This window comes from Erythrolamprus reginae, chromosome 1 (genome assembly GCF_031021105.1).
Source record: "Erythrolamprus reginae isolate rEryReg1 chromosome 1, rEryReg1.hap1, whole genome shotgun sequence".
In the NCBI taxonomy this organism is placed as follows: domain Eukaryota; kingdom Metazoa; phylum Chordata; class Lepidosauria; order Squamata; family Dipsadidae; genus Erythrolamprus; species Erythrolamprus reginae.
Window position 1 is genome coordinate 203,306,093 of NC_091950.1, and position 17,005 is coordinate 203,323,097.

At 44.5% G+C, this 17,005-nt stretch overlaps 1 protein-coding gene across 2 annotated transcripts in view; it reads right to left on the reverse strand.

The window, feature by feature from the left end:
* Nucleotides 1-16,797, reverse strand: part of LOC139156408 (shugoshin 2-like) — a 31,271-nt gene extending 14,474 nt beyond the window's left edge. The window contains exons 1-4 of one of the 2 annotated variants that reach the window (XM_070731974.1): nucleotides 16,671-16,797; nucleotides 14,434-14,592; nucleotides 13,517-13,692; nucleotides 9,671-9,748 (exon numbers count right to left, since the gene is read on the reverse strand). In XM_070731974.1, coding sequence (XP_070588075.1) covers nucleotides 9,671-9,748; nucleotides 13,517-13,692; nucleotides 14,434-14,592; nucleotides 16,671-16,728 — 471 coding nt within the window. In that variant the 5' untranslated portion in view covers nucleotides 16,729-16,797. The remainder of the gene's footprint in view (nucleotides 1-9,670; nucleotides 9,749-13,516; nucleotides 13,693-14,433; nucleotides 14,593-16,670) is intronic. The other variant, XM_070731973.1, reaches the window with a different exon arrangement.
* Between the last annotated feature and the right edge of the window lie 208 nt (nucleotides 16,798-17,005).

Here is a 17,005-nt window from a genome sequence, read left to right on the forward strand (position 1 = left end):
GGGAAACCGATGGACATTCGGCGGGCAGATTTGATGTCCCCCAAAGGAAGTCCCTGACCCACGGATGGTGCGAAATGGGCCGTAGGGGATCCGGTCTAAGGATGGTGGCTATGGCTGCCACCAGTCTCTGAAGAGTATTGGTGCCAACCCTTTGTCGAGAGCCGTCTGCAAAAAGGCCAGTAGATGAACAACAGAAGATGTCTGGGGTCTAACCTCCTGAGACCTGCAGAATTGGCAATAAGCCGCCCAGGTGGCCTGATAAATTCGAGTTGTGGATGGTCAATGGGAAGCCTGGATGGTGTTGATGACGTTGTCCGGTAGATGATCTTTCCTCATGCAGTCCTCCTCAAGTGCCACACGGCAAGTTTCCACCACTGAGGGTCTGGGTGGACTACTGACCCGAGAGAGGGAAACTCGATGAGAAGGAAGGCACCATGGAGGGGCGATCAACAAGTCCATCAGGTCGGCAAACCACAGACATCTCGGCCAGTAGGCTGCAACCAGCAAGACCTCTGCTCGTTCCAGAAGTATATTGGCCACCACCCTGAAGATCAGGAAGACTGGGGGGAAAGCATGCAGTAGGCCCTCCAAGAAAGGGGAGTTCAGCACGTTGATCTGTTCTGCTCCCGGGGATGGAAAATGGGAGAAGAACCTTGGCAACTCGGTGTTGTGATGTGTCGCAAACAGGTCCACCTTCGGTCTGCTGTACCGGAGAATGATGTCCTGAAACAAGTCTGGATTCAGACTCCATTCCGCTGGGTCGAGTGTCCTCCAACTCAGCCAGTCCGCCTGGATGTTCGAGATGCCCAAGATGTGCTTGGCTCAAAGCGAGGCTAGATGTACTTCCTCCCAGGTGAAAAGGGCATGGGCCTTCTGCATGAGACGGCCTGACCTCGTTCCCCCCTAGTGGTTTAGGTGGGCGCACGTGGCTACATTGTCCATCATGATGAGAATATGCTGGCCTCCGACTAGATCTGCAAAGCTTTGTAGTGCTTGGAACACAGCCCGGAGCTCCAGAAAGTTGATGTTGACCTCTAAGAGGTCTTCTGAAGTCCAGAAGCCCTGTGCGACCTGCAAGGTGGAGTGGGCACCTCAGCGCGAGAGACTGGCATCGGTCGTGGTGGTCACCTCCCGATGTAACCAAGGAAGAGAGTGATGAACTTCCACACTAATCAATAATGTGTTGAATGACTGGTTCGTGCTCTCTGGAATGGGAGCAGGAACCATTGCAGCGGAGTGGCGTGGAGTCGAGCCCATGGTACAATGTCGATGCAGAAGATGAACATTCCTAACAGCTGGGAGAGAAAGGCTTGGGTTACCCTTTTCAGGTGCTATAGGTAAGTTACCATGGTCTTGATTTTCTCCTGACGTTCGGCCGAAAGGTACACCTTGCAGGCCAGTGTATCTATATACGGGTGCCCAGATGAGGAAGACACCTGGTTGGATTCAAATGGCTCTTCTGATAATTGATTGTAAAACTTCAAATTTCTAAGGTCCTTATAGTCTCTGCAAGATCCTTCCATGCTTGTCGATAACTCCTGGACAGAATGATAATATAGCGAGCGAGTCCGGAGATCGGCCGTAAGTACATCTAGGAGTTTTGTGAAAGTTCTCAGGGCCGATGACAGCCAAAGGGCATTGCCCTGTATTGGAAGTGACAATCCTGGAAACAAAAATGGAGGAACTGATGATGATGTGGATGAACTGGCACATGGAGATATGCTTCCTTTAGATCTATTGATGTTAGTCAGTCCTGCAGACAGATAGAAGCAAGAACTGTCCGCAAGGAGTACATTTTGAACCGGTGCTAGCGGACATAGATATTTAGCTGCTTGAGGTTCAAAATAAAGCGGCATCTGCCAGAGGCCTTGAATACCACAAAGACTAGGGAGTAGAACCCTTGACCCTCCTGAGCAGTTGGCACCTGCTCGATGACCCAATGTCCAACAAGTGTTGGATTTCCTGAGTCAAGAGATCCCGCTTCTGTGGGTTGGTCAACCTGGGACAGTGTAAGAACCTGTTTGGTAGAGTCTGTATAAAATCCATCCGAAGGCCCTGGGCTATGGTGTCCAAAGCCCAGGTGTCGGTAGAGATAGTTTCCCAGGAGGCGATGAAGTATTGCAGACAGCCTCCGATGGGAATACAGTCTCGAGAGTCACTTGGACCTGCGATAGCCTCCACGGTTTGATCCCTTGAAGCAGGGGTCCCCAAACTTTTTACACAGGGGGCCAGTTTACTGTCCCTCAGACTGTTGGGAGGGCCGGACTATAAAAAAAAACCTATGAACAAATCCCTATGCACACTGCACATATCTTATTTAAAATAAAAAACAAAATGGGAACAAATACAATATTTAAAATAAGAAGTAATTAAGTAATAAAGTAATTTATACATTTTTATTAACAGGTAAATTTAAACTTAAATCAAGAAACTCCCTCCATTTCTCCTTCCTTCCTTCCCTCCCTCCTTCCTCTCTACTTCTCTCTTTCCTCTCTTTTCTTCCTTCTCTCTCATTTGTTTCATTTTCCTCTCCCTCGTTTTCTCTCCATAATTTTCTCATTTTTCTCTTTCTCTTTTTCTCTCTCTCACTCTTTCCATCTATCCCCCTTTCTCTCTCCCTCTTTCTCTCTGTCCCTCTCTTTCTCTCTCTCTTCTCTTTCTTTCTCTGTCTCTTTCACTCACTCTTTCTCTCTCCCTCTTTGTATCTCTCCCTCTTTGTATCTCTCCCTCTTTGTATCTCTCCCTCTTCCTTTCTCTCTCCCTCTTTCACCCTCTTTCTGTTGCTTGCTTTCTCTCTCACTCTATTTCTATCTCTCCCTCTCTCCCTCTCCCTCCCTCTCCCTCTTTCTTTCTCTCCCACTCTATATCTCTCCCTCTTTATCTCTCCCTCTTTCTTTCTCACTCTATTTCTATCCCTCTTTCTCTCTCCCTCTCTCTCTCTCCCTCTTTCTCTCTCTTGCTTTCTTTCTCTCTCACTTTCTCTCTATCTTGCTTTCTCTCTCTCCCCCCTCCTTTTTCTCTCTCTCTCTCATACACCACGCTGGCAACAGAGAGCAAAAGAGAGAGCGGAGGGCGGCTTGCCAGTCCACGGCCCCCTGGATGAGCAGCTCTGCATGGCCCCAGCACTGGACTTCGCCGTCGCCTCCGCCCCCGTCCGGCTCTCCAGCTAACCCCCCGAATTCACCCGAACGGAGGCGGCGGCGGTTTCAAAGGACCAACATACGGTCCTTCTTGGTGCTGCTTTGCTGCAGCCTCCAAACTCCGCTGCTGCCCTTGGGCATTGTTACTTCTAAGCTGCGCTGAGAGAGAGCGAGAAAGAGAGCGGAGAGTACCGGACTTCCAGCTAAAAGGCAGCAATCACGTCCACCCCTTCGCCCTCCACGGTGCCCAGCGCCCAGCCCCACGCCACCTCCGCGTAGCGCGCCCGACCTCTTCCTGCAGGAACGGGTGGTGGGGTGGAAGTGGTTGGACTTATCTACACGCGCGCCTGCTGATTGGGAAGAGGGGGAAAAATCTGCGCCTCCAAAGAGGGGAGGGGGGGGGAAAGAAAAAAAGAGTTCCAACTTGGCGGAAGGCGGAGGGGAGAACCGAGCGTGCTGCAGCCAGTTTGCTTGGCTTTCTGGGGCTTTTTTTTTCCTCCCCTTCCACCACCCCTGTCTGAATGTCGTTTGCCGCTTAGGAGTGACCCTCTCTCGGGCTTGTTATGGATGCGGCGTGGATGAGGGAAAAAGCTCGGCTGCCCGGAAAAGCACATTTGGAAAGTCTCTGTGGAGAGCCAAAATCCCAACGAAGCTTCTTTTTTCTTCAGTAGTCGGTAAGGAGGGGAAGAAGAGGCTGAACTGGTTTTGCTAATTCGCGCTTACGGCTTTCCCCCTCATCCGCGCCGCATCCACAACAAGCCCGAGAGAGGGTCACTCCTAAGTGGCAAACAACATTCAGACAGGGGTGGTGGAAGGGGAGAAAAAGAGGCCGTGAAGGGGGACAGGGCGGTCCCCACCGCCTGTGTCAGCGGCGAGGTGTGCTTGCCTTGTGCCGTGGAGGGGGGGAGGCGATGGAGGTCAGGGGTTTTCAAGAAGCTGCCTCCCCCCCACACTCAGTGGACAGTTTTTCAATTGCCATCGCCTTTTCCTGAATTTCGTGTCCACTCACCGCGGAGGTGGAGGGGAGGAGGTGGAGAGGCAAGGAGGTGGGGAGGAAAGCGGGCCTGCAATTGGCTAATTTATTTCTCGCCTTTAGGGAGAGGAACTGTTGCTGCTCTGCCATAGGGCAGTTTCTCTCCCTAAAGGCGAGAAATAAATTGGCCAATTCTCCTCGCTCAGCAGCCGACCGCGGTGAGTGGACAGGAGATTCGGGAGCTTATTATATTGATCGGTAAAATCTCCTGAGCTGCCCTGGGCCGGTTAAAAGACCCCATTGGGCCGCATCCGGCCCGCGGGCCGTAGTTTGGGGACCACTGCCTTGAAGGGTCTCCTAGGCTGGTGGAACTGTCTGTTCCCGTCTCCGAATCCGGCTTTGTCTATTCTATAGGACATCTGATTGTAAGCCCCCTGCCCATAGGACCTGGCGATCAGGGGCACAGCCGTGGGTGGGTCAGCTCGAAAGGGCTGTCTCCTGAAATATGGGTTCATCCGTCTGTCCTGTCTCCTGGAGGTCTTTGGTAATCATTTTTTCTTGTCCCTGTCCTCAATGAGGATGGTGTCTAAGGACTCCCCAAAGAGCTTGAATCCCTGGTAAGGCACAGTGGCAAGGCACCACTTCGATTTGGTGTCCGCCTGCCAGGTGCGTAACTAGAGTAAGCGGCGGGAAGCAAGACTGGTTGCAAGGGCTCGTGAAGAAAATCTAGTTGCAGACAAGATAGCATTGGCCGAGAATTCTGCAGCAGCTATGAGCTTGTTGACATCTTGACGAAGGCGAGCATCTTCTGGACCCAACCTCGGAAGCATATCCTGGAGCCACAGGATAGAGGCCCTATTAAAAAAGGATGCCGCCGATGCTGATCTCAGGGACCAGACTGCCATCTGGTGTAATCTTCTGATTAGGTTCTCAGCCTTTCTGTCATCAGGTTTTAAGCCATGGGTCAGTCAATTGCCGGATATTGGAGAAGTGCCTCCATGTCCAGATCAAAGGAGTAGAATCTATGATCCGACAATGTAGGCCCCAGGGCTGCAGTCGGGTTCTCCCAAGTCCTCTTGATGTTTTCTAAGATTGGCGATGAGGGTATATGGTCTGCGTCCTTCTGAGGCTCAGTGAAGAGACGTGTGGCTGTTAGAATGCCCACTGATCGGCCTGCGGGTTTATCAGTGATTCCCAAGGCCATTGTCTGTTTTGCCTTGTTCAGAAGGATACGGAACAACGACGGCTTGAAGAGGCCAGCAAAGACAGGTTGGTCCGGTAAGGTAGTCTTGTCTTCTGAAAGTTCATCCTCCGGATCTCTGGTAGCTTCCCTCAGCATGAGCTCATCTCGAAAGGAATCCTGGAGGGAGGGTGGAGGTGCCGGTATTGACCAGAGGTCTTGACGTGCAGTACAAGGTGGTGCAGGGAATGCTTGCTGCTGTGCCCCGGCCACTATGCCCTGAGAGTACACTGTGGCAATCATGTCCTGTATACAAGGGGACATGTTCTGCCAAGGGTCCTGAGGACAACAAAACCTGCTGCTGTTCGTGTGAAGGTGGACACTGAACTTTGTGGGTGCAGAGGTTGAGGCCAGGAATGTATGAGTGGCCTGGTCATATCAGGCCTTTGGATCCCCTCAGCAAGGGTGCACTCAATTGGTGGTCTGGTAACAGATCCCTGGCCTGGTTAAGGTAGCCCCAGCGGATGGAAATCTTGGTGGGGTGGCTGTGGCCAATTAGCTCAAGTGGCGAGCTAGGGGTACACTGGCCAATGGGTTAGGTGCAGAAAGTTTTGTGCTGCCTTGAGTTGTCCCTCTCGGGCAGGGGTCTCAAACTTGTGGCCCGCGGGTCAACTGCGACCCTCGGGACAATAGTTTGCGGCCCCCACTTCAATATCAAAGTTTAATGTTAGTGCGGCCCGAGTTAGGTATGAATGGCACTTTTCAGTGTTGTGTGCGGAGCTGAATAAATCTACCAATCACGATGGGGTATACTGCTCTTGAAGGCAGGACATCAGCCAGGCTTATTGCAAACTTGCGCCATTACCCCAGGCTCAGAAGCGGAGGCGACTGCGGAAATTGCTACTCAGCGAGACAGAAAAAAAGTGGAAAAGACGCATCAGCTAAAGTTTAGCTGCTAAACACTAAAACAGTGACACCAAGTGGAATTATATATTACACAGCCCCAAACATGTCTTTTTCAAAGCCTGCAGTGAAAAGTTGGATGATGAGCAGACAATTTCAGGAAAAGTGGGAAATGCAATATTTATTTGTTGAGCACAGGGGCATCCCGACGTGTCTTACTTGCCCTGAGAAAGTTGTGGAACGTCATTACACAATTAGACATGCTGAGGAGTATCAGATCCAGGGGCTTAAAGCACAAAAGGTTTTGTGCTTTTTTAGATGAAATGGAGTCAAAATATGGGGATGTGCTCTACTTCACCGAGGTACGCTGGCTCAGCAGGGGAAATATATTGAAGAGGGTTTTTGAGTTGAGAGCAGAAGTGAAAACCTTCATGGAGAGAGATGGGGTTGCTGTTTCCTGTGCTAAGTGATCCAAAATGGCTTATGGACTTAGCTTTTTTTGTTGATATCACACATGAGCTTAATGTACTGAACAAGAAGTTACAAGGCCAAGGGCAACTTGTCAGTGCTGCCTATGACAACGTGAGAGCATTCTCTACAAAACTTAGAAAGCTTTCTCAGACAAACCTTTGCCATTTCCCAGCACGCAAGGCACTCATGGATGCAGGCACACCATTCAGTGGTGAGGAGTATGTCAATGTCATTTTGAAGCTACAGGAGGAATTTGATCACAGATTTCCAGACTTCAAGACGCACAGAGCCACATTTCAAATTTTTGCAGACCCCTTCTCCTTTGATGTGCAAGATGCCCCTCCTGTGCTTCAAATGGAGCTCGCTAACCTACAGTGCAACTCTGAACTCAAAGCCAAGTTCAGAGAGGTGAATGGAAAAGCAGACAAGCTCGGGCAATTTTTGAGAGAATTGCCCCCCCCCCCCCCAGCTTCCCTGAGCTTTCCCAAGTGTTCAAGCGGACCATGTGTCTTTTTGGGAGCACATACTTGTGCGAAAAGTTCTTCTCTACCTTGAACTTTAATAAGTCCAGATACAAGTTCAGACTTACTGATAAGCATCTTCAAGCCCTACAGAGGGTCTCAACTGCTTCCTACCTTAAACCAAATGTGGCTCTGCTATGAGAGAGTAAGAGCTGCCAGATCTCTAGCAGCAAGAAGTAGGCAGAAGAAGCCATGTTCAAAACAGTTTATGTTCAATGTTCCATTCATGTTCAGAAAGTTAAATGTTAAAGAACTGTTAACACAGACATTTGAATCTGAATAATAATAATTACATTTCTCTAGTCAACAACTGTATATCTGCAGTATTATTATTATTTTCATTTTATTTATTTATTACTGATTAATTTTTTTCTTATGAATTTGTTAATTTATTTTTATTTTTTAACACAAAATAAGTTGAAAAAATAAAGACATTTGATAACATTGGAATGTTTTGTAAGAGCTTTTCTTGTGGAAAACCTGATGCGGCCCAGCCTCATGCAGACTCTACCTCCAGCAGCCACCGGGTAAATTGAGTTTGAGACCCCTGCTCTAGGGCTTTGAAACGTTTTTCTGCTTCCTTCAAGGCTGTGGAAGCCTGTGAGCTCTTATTTTTGGATTTAGAGGCATGGGCCCTCTCCTTTTCCTTGGGTGCATAACGGTGGTAACCAGCTCACCAGGATTGGATTGAGACTGTTGAGACATTGTTGGACAAGTAAGGGTAATTACTCACGAATTGTCTACCGAAATTCCTCTCACTCTACTTCTATAAAATGCCGTCAGAAAATGCCTGCCAGATGCAAGGAGGCAGTGTGTGCGCACTCATGAGGGTACCTCCCCCCAAATGGCGGCGGAACAATGCCTAGAGACAGGCCTCTGTGTAAGCAGGCCTAGCCAGCAACCACTGTATCTAATTAAGTCACCGGGAACACCCCCAAAATGGCGGGCGCAACTTCGGGCAGGCAAATTGCTCGGGAAATGGTGGGCGCTCTGTCCAATGCTGTGACCAATCTGCATCTCCTTTTGCCAGGGAAAAGGTTTGGTGGTGACGGGCGTGCTTAAAAAGCCTGAAAATGCCAGGCACTAGCCAGTGATCCGATTCTTATGGTGGGGATCGTACAAAGGCGTCCGTAGCCTCCGATCACTTATCTGAGGGCCGTTTACCATTGGAATAATGGGGAGGTGTATTCGGCGACTGCCTCGCGCCCGGCACCTCGAGGACAAACCACGGTTGCACTTAGGAGGAAACCTCTTCACAGGCATCCTCTCTAAAGGCTCCCCAACGCTGCCAGTGGTTGCCAGGTATGGGGGTATGATCACGCACGTCAGGGACCTCACCAAGGTGACTGCCCATGTCCAGGGCTAAACTCCAGGGAGCAAAGGCCCCATCAGGGAAAAGGAAGGAATAAGGGCAGTACTCCGGAGGGCAGTGGCCCAAACAGCAAGTAAAATTACCTCTTCTATATAATCTTTCTGTAAAAAAAAGGAAAAAAGAAATTGTGGTTAAACTGTAAAATTACCAAACTGTGGTAGGAGAAAAGAACTCATAGTTTCTACACTATGACTGAGTTTTTAAGACTGACCTATTGGGGCAGCTAGTGGGTGGGACATAATCAATATGCTAATTTTTAACTCAGTCCCTTCCAATAAGGCTGAAGAATCACCCACATTGGACGCTCCTTCGCAGTGCAGTGGAGAATGGACTTTACAGACAGTCCTTTAATATTATAATTATCAAATACTAATGCAAAAAAAAAAGAAGAAATTGACAAATTTTATGGTCAAGTTTAATCTGAAAGCAAGAGAACATGCAGACAAGATGTTCTGCTCGTGGTTAGAGATTGGAATGCCCAAACTAGAAATAACAAGGAAAATATAGTTGGACTGAATGGCCTAGGAAGCAGACATGAAGCAGGACTTATCAATTTCTGCTAATCCAATGAAAGTCTTGGAAAAGTTATTTCATCAAAATCATTCAGGCAACAGCCTTCCTGGACATTCTATCAATGTGAAACTTGGATTTTGAAGAATCAAGAGAAAGAAAGTATTAATATTCTTCAACTTTGTTTCTGAAGACCAAACTTTGGATCATGAGAACAGTTCAATTAGCAAACCAATGCAGAGTTCCCACATCATAAGACATAAATTAGCTGGCTCAAATGATCATATTTTGGACATATAGTGCAACGACATAGCTCCCTTGGAAAATCTATCTTTATAAATAAACAAATATTTACATTTGAAAAAGATGGAAAGAAAGAAAAGATAAAGTCTAGTAGCAAGGTGGATGGATTTGATTACAGCAACAATAGTTATGCTACTAGAAGACCTGAATGGCCAGTCTTGGAAGAAATCATCTTGAATAGGGCAATCTATGTGGCTGCTAAAAGAATTAACACTGACGTACTGCCATGTAATGAGATTGAAATATATTTTTAAAAAACAAAGAAATTCATTCAGAAAATATTGTCTATTTGTTCACCTCAGAAAATCTGGTCAGCTTGATTGCAGCTTGAAAGAAGTTGTTCATAAAGAGCTGCAGTTCATCTACATATTTTTTCTGCACAGGACAAACAAATCTTTTTAGATCTTTTTACTTTTAGTTTACTATAATACTCAGAATAAAATGTTGCCTTGTTGGATCAATTCAATGTCTTTCTGCAGCTAAATTAATGTTACTTATTATATCATTTCAAAATATTGCAGTTATTATTAAGAATCCATTACCTCTCAGAACATTTTATAATTTTTACAATGACACAAATTTCATTAGAGAGACATCTGGAGAAATTGTCATATGAATAGTAATATTAACAATAATGTTACTTAATTAGTCACGAGTCCATATCAAAAGACAATAAACTAATGTAAAAGGCTAATCTAAAAGAAAATGCATTATATATTTATTATCCTATAGCTTTTTCCAAGCCAAACCAATATGCACTTTTCAGTTATATTGTTTTAGTCAAATAAAAAACTTATTAACCTTTGAGTTCTGATTACATTTATGTTACTCAAAAATATGGGTTCCAATAAATCATTCATTCAATGTACTGTAGATATTGATCTCTCACTTTTCTATGTAGTACAGCTGGAGTTCAGTAACATAGAAGACTGATGGCAGAAAAAGACCTCATGGTCCATCTAGTCTGCCCTTATACTATTTCCTGTATTTTATCTTAGGATGGATATATATTTATCCCAGGCATGTTTAAATTCAGTTACTGTCGATATACCAACCATGTCTGCTGGAAGTTTGTTCCAAGGATCTACAGTACTACTCTTTCAGTAAAATAATATTTTCTCATGTTGCTTTTGATCTTTCCCCCAACTAACTTCAGATTGTGTCCCCTTGTTCTTGTGTTCACTTCCCTATTAAAAACACTTCCCTCCTGAACCTTATTTAACCGTTTAACATATTTAAATGTTTTGATCATGTCCCCCCCCCCTTTTCCTTCTGTCCACCAGACTATACAGATTGAGTTCATTAAGTCTTTCTTGATATGTTTTATGCTTAAGACCTTCCACCATTCTTGTAGCCTGTCTTTGGACCAGTTCAATTTTGTCAATGTCTTTTTGTAGGTGAGGTCTCCAGAACTGAACACAGTATTCCAAATGTGGTCTCACCAGCGCTCCATATAGCGGGATCACAATCTCCCTCTTCCTGCTTGTTATACCTCTAGCTATGCAGCCAAGCATCCTACTTGATTTTCCTACAGCTCTACCACACTGCTCACCCATTTTGAGACTGTCAGAAATCACTACCTCTAAATCCTTCTCTTCTGAAATTTTTGCTAACACAGAATTGCCAATACAATACTCAGATAGACGATTCCTTTTCCTCAAGTGCATTATTTTACATTTGGAATCACTAAACTGCAGTTTCCATTGCTTTGACCATTTATCTAGTAAAGCTAAATCATTTGCCACATTACAGATGCCTCCAGGAATATCAACCCTATTGCACACTTTAGAGTCATCGGCAAATAGGCAAACCTTCCTTACCAAACCTTCCCCTGTCACTCATGAACATATTAAAAAGAATAGGACCCAGAACAGACCCTTGTGGCACACCGCTTGTAACCCTCTGATATCTACGCTTCAGCCAGCTGCCAATCCACTGAACTATCCAAGGATTAAGTCCAATCTTCACTAATTTATCTATCAGCTCTTTATGTGGAACCGTATCAAAGGCTTTGCTGAAGTCCATATAATAACATATATATGCCATATCCTCAATCTGAGGAGCATCATAAATACAGCCACATTTATAAATTTGGTTAAACCCTCTATATATAATCTTTGTAGCTAAATGTTCAAATCACACTCAACTAAGTATCTCATGAGATAACTGAGCATTTTGTATGTAGGTATTTTTAAATTTGAAAGGTGCATTTATAGAAGCACACCCACTTCAATATGCCAGCCGTATAAAATTGTACTTCTTTGAGCTTTTATATCCAAGATTATTTGAATGGCACTCCAAAAGCTTCTTATCTTGCCCCCAATTCCTCCAAAAATTGCCACTCCAAAAGCTTCCTATCTTGCCCCAAATTCTTCCAAAAACCACCAAACCAAAAGCTTCCTATCTTGCCCCAAATTGCTCCAAAAATAGCCACCTCAGTCGCTTCCTGTGCCAACCAAATCGAGGTCCTAACGAAGGCAAATGGAGTGAAGAAGGGCAGCAAGGAGAAACGAGGCATTTTGAAAGGAGAAGTGAGTTTGGAAGACTTTGGAAGTGATTTTGTGTGGCTTAGGAAGCTTTTGGAGTGGCGATTTTTGGAGGGATTTGGGGCAAGATAGGAAGCTTTTGGAGTGGCGGTTTTGGGAGAGATTTGGGGCAAGATAGGAAGCTTTTAAAGTGGCGATTTTAGCAGTGAGATGGGGGAAGGAAGCGGCAGACTAGGGGGGATTTTGGCAGCAGGATGGGGCAGCAGAGGAAGCTGAGGGCTAGAAGGGAAAGTGGCAGGCAAATGGGGCAGCTCCAGCATTCCCCACCTCAGGTGCAAGCAAAAGAGGGCGGGGAATTCCGGCGGGGAATTCCCATGCAAGCAAATGGGAAATCCCGGCGGTGACAGTCACAAGGCAGGGGAATCCCTTCGGCAATCAGACAGCGCAGGCGCAGTACGAGAGCACAGGTGCAGTACGAGAGCCCACGGACGCGGGCTTGGGTTCATAAGACGGAAAGGGTTTTTAAGACAAGGCAAAGAAATCTTAAACCCCGGGTTCGTATCTCAAAAAGTTTGTATGACGAGCGGTTCGTAAGATGAGGTATCACTATATATGGGTAGCTCAATTTTTGATAGATCGCTTAGTGATTGTTCTAATTTATAATAAACCAAAAGGGGGATTTATGACATGGATTTAAGGTTCTGATGATTGAGCCCCTTTGACAGTATGTGACTGAACTTTGTGTGCTTGGCAACATGGCTGCATTTATGGCAAAATTACACCTATAGAAACTACAGATTCACTTTAGGACCACAGCAGACACTTAATGAGAGCTACAAAAAAAGTAATAAAATATTTTTAAAGTATTAAGATAAGGCAACTGAGTTAAACCCTGACTTAGTCATGTTTGGAGTAGGTCTATTTAAATAATTGAGAGGAGTTAGCATGATTACATTTAAGAAAACTTTCTCGGATTAATATACTGCCATAATGTACATTTCTCCAACTCTTTGTTATTTCTATGGGTCAGACACAAATGCACAGAAATATACAGCAGTGTATATCATGTGTGGTGTTTGCTGTTTGGCAAATTGCTGAGAGGCAGAGGCCTTGTTTTCCTCCCCCAAAACTAAGGTGAGTCTTATACTCTGATGTGTCTTATACTCCAAAAAATAGGTATATTTTTTAAAATTACCAATCTACATCAGGGGTCCCCAACCTCTGGGCCGCAGTCCACTACCACGCCATGCAAGTGGCAGGTGAGGGCACTTACACAGCTCTGTTGGTGTGAGTGGTGAGTTCTTGTACAAGCATTTACATCAGGCATACAGCTTCACTTGTAAATGGAGATTGGAAATGTAGTGGTGTATACAAGTGCATGTGCCTGCCGCTTGTTCAGAACCATTCACACCCCCTAAAAAAAGGTTGGGGAACACTGACTTATATCATTTTATGGTAACAATATTTTTAATAGTGCATTTACCAAAAAAATACATCATTTTAATATTTTATCTGGTTCATTATTTACTGGGAATGTAATAACACAAATAATTTAGACTAGATTTAGGATTTCAAAATCCCCTTCTATATTGTACAAATTTTACACAAAAAAGGATTCCAGTTTCTCCAGAAGCACAGAATTTTGCTAATATCCTACCATAGAGGAGAGCTTTTGGCGCAAGCAAGCATTTTCAAAGTGACCCAATTCTACTTCTTTCTGCAGCCACATCTTGTCATCAGTAAGTTTCTGGGCTGTTATCTTAGAAGCATTGAGAGCCAGAGCCAATGCTTTATTGTTCTGTTTCAGGGAAACCTTAAATATAGATGAATTATCTATACAGAAAAGGGGGAGAAACAAAAATTAGGGGATGTTGTTTTTGTCTTTGCCACATTTGATCTCCAATTTAAGGTTGAGCAGCTCTTAAGTTTGTTTCTTCGGGACAGGTTCCCCAGACTCCATGCCAACAACTTTCCTCATCTTAAATAGTAAATGCTGGGTTGCCAGCTTTCCTTCCTATCAGTAAGTTTCCCTTTTGTTCACTTTGTGGTTGCTACAGATATAACTAAGTACTCTCTAGTATTCTTTCAAGCCAAGTCCCAAAACTCTACAAAACTCTTACATTATCATGATCAATTGTACAGAATTTATGATAAACACAATTTAGGTGGAAGTAGCATTTGATATCCCAGACATGCATTTTAGTCTCTCTGAGCATGTGTCAAGTCAGTCACATAAAGATTCATTTTACACTAAGAACCAAAATAGAACATTTAAACCTATGTGGGGTAGCAGGTCTGTGCACCACTATCCTTCCCCAATATTCCTAGGCATACTTGCTTCTGCAGCATTTCTTTTGCAGAAAGAGTGCTATTCAAGATCAAGCAAACAAATCCTTGTTTCAGGCCTCAACACTCAAGATGAAAAGATGAAGAACCCAAAGAACAAAATGTCTCTTATGAATTATTTCATTCGCTTTCATCTGAAAATGGCCAGAACTGTCATTTTTCTGCTATCAGGACTTGCAGAGTGCACACCTCTTCATTAACACTTACATGTTTAATATGACTACTTACTAATTGTTCTTGTTTTAATCTTTGATGCGAGGGAAGCATTCATTTTTGCTGTTTTTAACACTCCATTTTTCTTTTCTTTCATCCGTTCCCTGACCCCATTCCCTGACCCCACTGAGGATGTTTCTGTGCATTCCTGGAATGACATTTTTTCCAACAGTCCTGCCAAATGTATAGAGAAACAGAGATATCAGATAGCATATTCGTTTTCTAGTCTACAATCATTATTTCTTTTTTATCTTTTCATTTTGTTTCTTTAGACTTTAGTTATAACTCTAAAATAAGAAGTGAGTCAGAGTTAGACCTGTCACTTCATCATACTTGCCATTTTTACCTTTACTTTTGTTTTACTGGTTTTACTGTACTTTCTATGTTTGATATTATGAGCTACTCAGAGTTTCTGCGTGTATTTATTAAACACATTTAATAAATAATGGTTATTATCTTTTCCACAACTAGGTCATTTCATAGCCATAATAAAAAGTTTGGGAAGAAAAAGTACAAATATGCATTCAAAGTAAATTAAATCCAGAAAGTTGGTCAGACTAGAGTTATACACCAAGATACATCACTCTAGTTCATAAAATACACTCAAGCATCTGATTTAATAGTTTCTCATATTTCCTAGCATGCTGCTATTTGAATATGTGAGCACATGTGACTACCTAAGATCATGTTCAGAGAAGATTCATGAAAGTTAAATTTGTATGTATTCATTTTAGAGGGAATACTGCACACCAGAGCATCCCTTTGGCCTTGAAATCTGTATCTCCAATCATACTACAAATTCACACACAAGTTCTGCTTTATTCAACCAAAAAACTGATAGCGAACACTGCCTAAAAACTCCTATTTGGCTTTTTGGAGGTGTAAATTGCTTAATAACAAGGAATGCACCAGATTGATAAGGATCTCATTTGAACCCAGATCCAGTCAAGCCAAGAGCCATATAAGATAATTCTTTCCCACTTTATATTTGGCCTAACAAAAGGACATACAAGTTTTAAGCGAGATGGGACTCTGATCCTGCATAGTGCCCACCTTATATGGAAAAGCACCCCCTAAATGAATGCATGTGCATGACCCACAGATCCTGCATAGTGCCCCAAGTCATTGATATGGTGATGGGTAATATAACCCCATAACACTCTCACCTAAAAAGTCTACAGGAAAGTCAATAATATGTTTGAAAAGCCTCCCTAAAATACAAGATTTTTGAAGTTGTGCATATTAATGAATTTTGGCGGGACCTAGGGGAAGAGCCTTCTCTGTGGCAGCCCCGACCCTCTGGAACCAACTCCCCCCAGAGATTAGGATTACCCCCACCCTCCTTGCCTTTCACAAACTCCTTAAAACCCACCTCTGCAGTCAGGCTTTGGGAAATTGATTCCCCTGGACCGTTCCCGCTTTACATATGATTGTTTTTTTATATTAAGGGTTTTAAATTGTTTTTAACTATTGGATTTGTATTATTCTGTTGCTGTGAGCCGCACTGAGTCTTCAGAGAGGGGCAGCATACAAATCTAATTAATTAATTAAGTAAGTAAGTAAGTAAGTAAGTAAGTAATAAGTTTCTCTTGGGGGCACTAGTTCTTTTCTTGCCCAGTAAACAATGGAGATGAGATAGCTCTTATCTGTTGCTTGAAGAACAGGATTGTTCGTCTTTACTAGGAATTTTTCATAGTATCCACTTATAAGGAAAGAAGGGTAAAAAAAAAATCAAGGAAAGGTTAAAAAATACAAATCTATTAACCGTCCCATATATTTTTCTGCACAATGGAGAATTGACATTGCAACCCAGTCTGGGAATTCAAGTTGAGAAACGCTGTCCTAGACAAAGGTAAACGAAATACGCTGGCTTCTCAGAAGCAGACACAGAATGATAAAAAAAATATAAAGAAATCGAGATAAATATACGCGGACGATCTAAGCCACGGCAGCAACAGCTGCTAACAATCAGCACATCAGGTCCACCATTCCCAACCGGCATCTTAAAATGGTCAAAGAAACTTGGTTTGTGCAGACGGCTCGGACAAGAAAGAGGGTCGCCTTCTTCTCCGCCACGCAGCCCCTTTTCTCCCACGCCATCTGAGAAAGAGACAGTCACCCTTACCGGTGTTCATTTAAAAGGGGGGGAAAACCCCACCACCTTTCGGAGCTACCCGTTTGTTTCCTTCCCCTGAAACGGATCCAACCCCCCTTGGAAATATTAGAAGTCAAGGAGGCGGCCGGTTACTCGCCTGTCCGCTTCCCTTCGGTTGCAGGCTGTCCTCCAGGCGCAAAACGCCGCCTCTCCATTCAGCGACTCCCGGCCTCTGCCATGTTTTTATTTGAAATCTGATCACGTGATGTCTTCCTCCCGCCCTCAGCAACGGTCGCCGCCTCGGTATTTCTCTCGGAAGGAATAAACGCAGCGAGGGATTCGCTGCGGCGTTAACGCGATGCGCGAGGAGTCACCCCCCCCCCCCTTCCTCCCTCACGACACTTCAGTGGCATAGCAAGATGCCGCTAACCGCCGTCGTCAACTCACAAACCTCGTTAGTGCAGTAGTCACTGTTCCTCGAAGCTGCGCGGC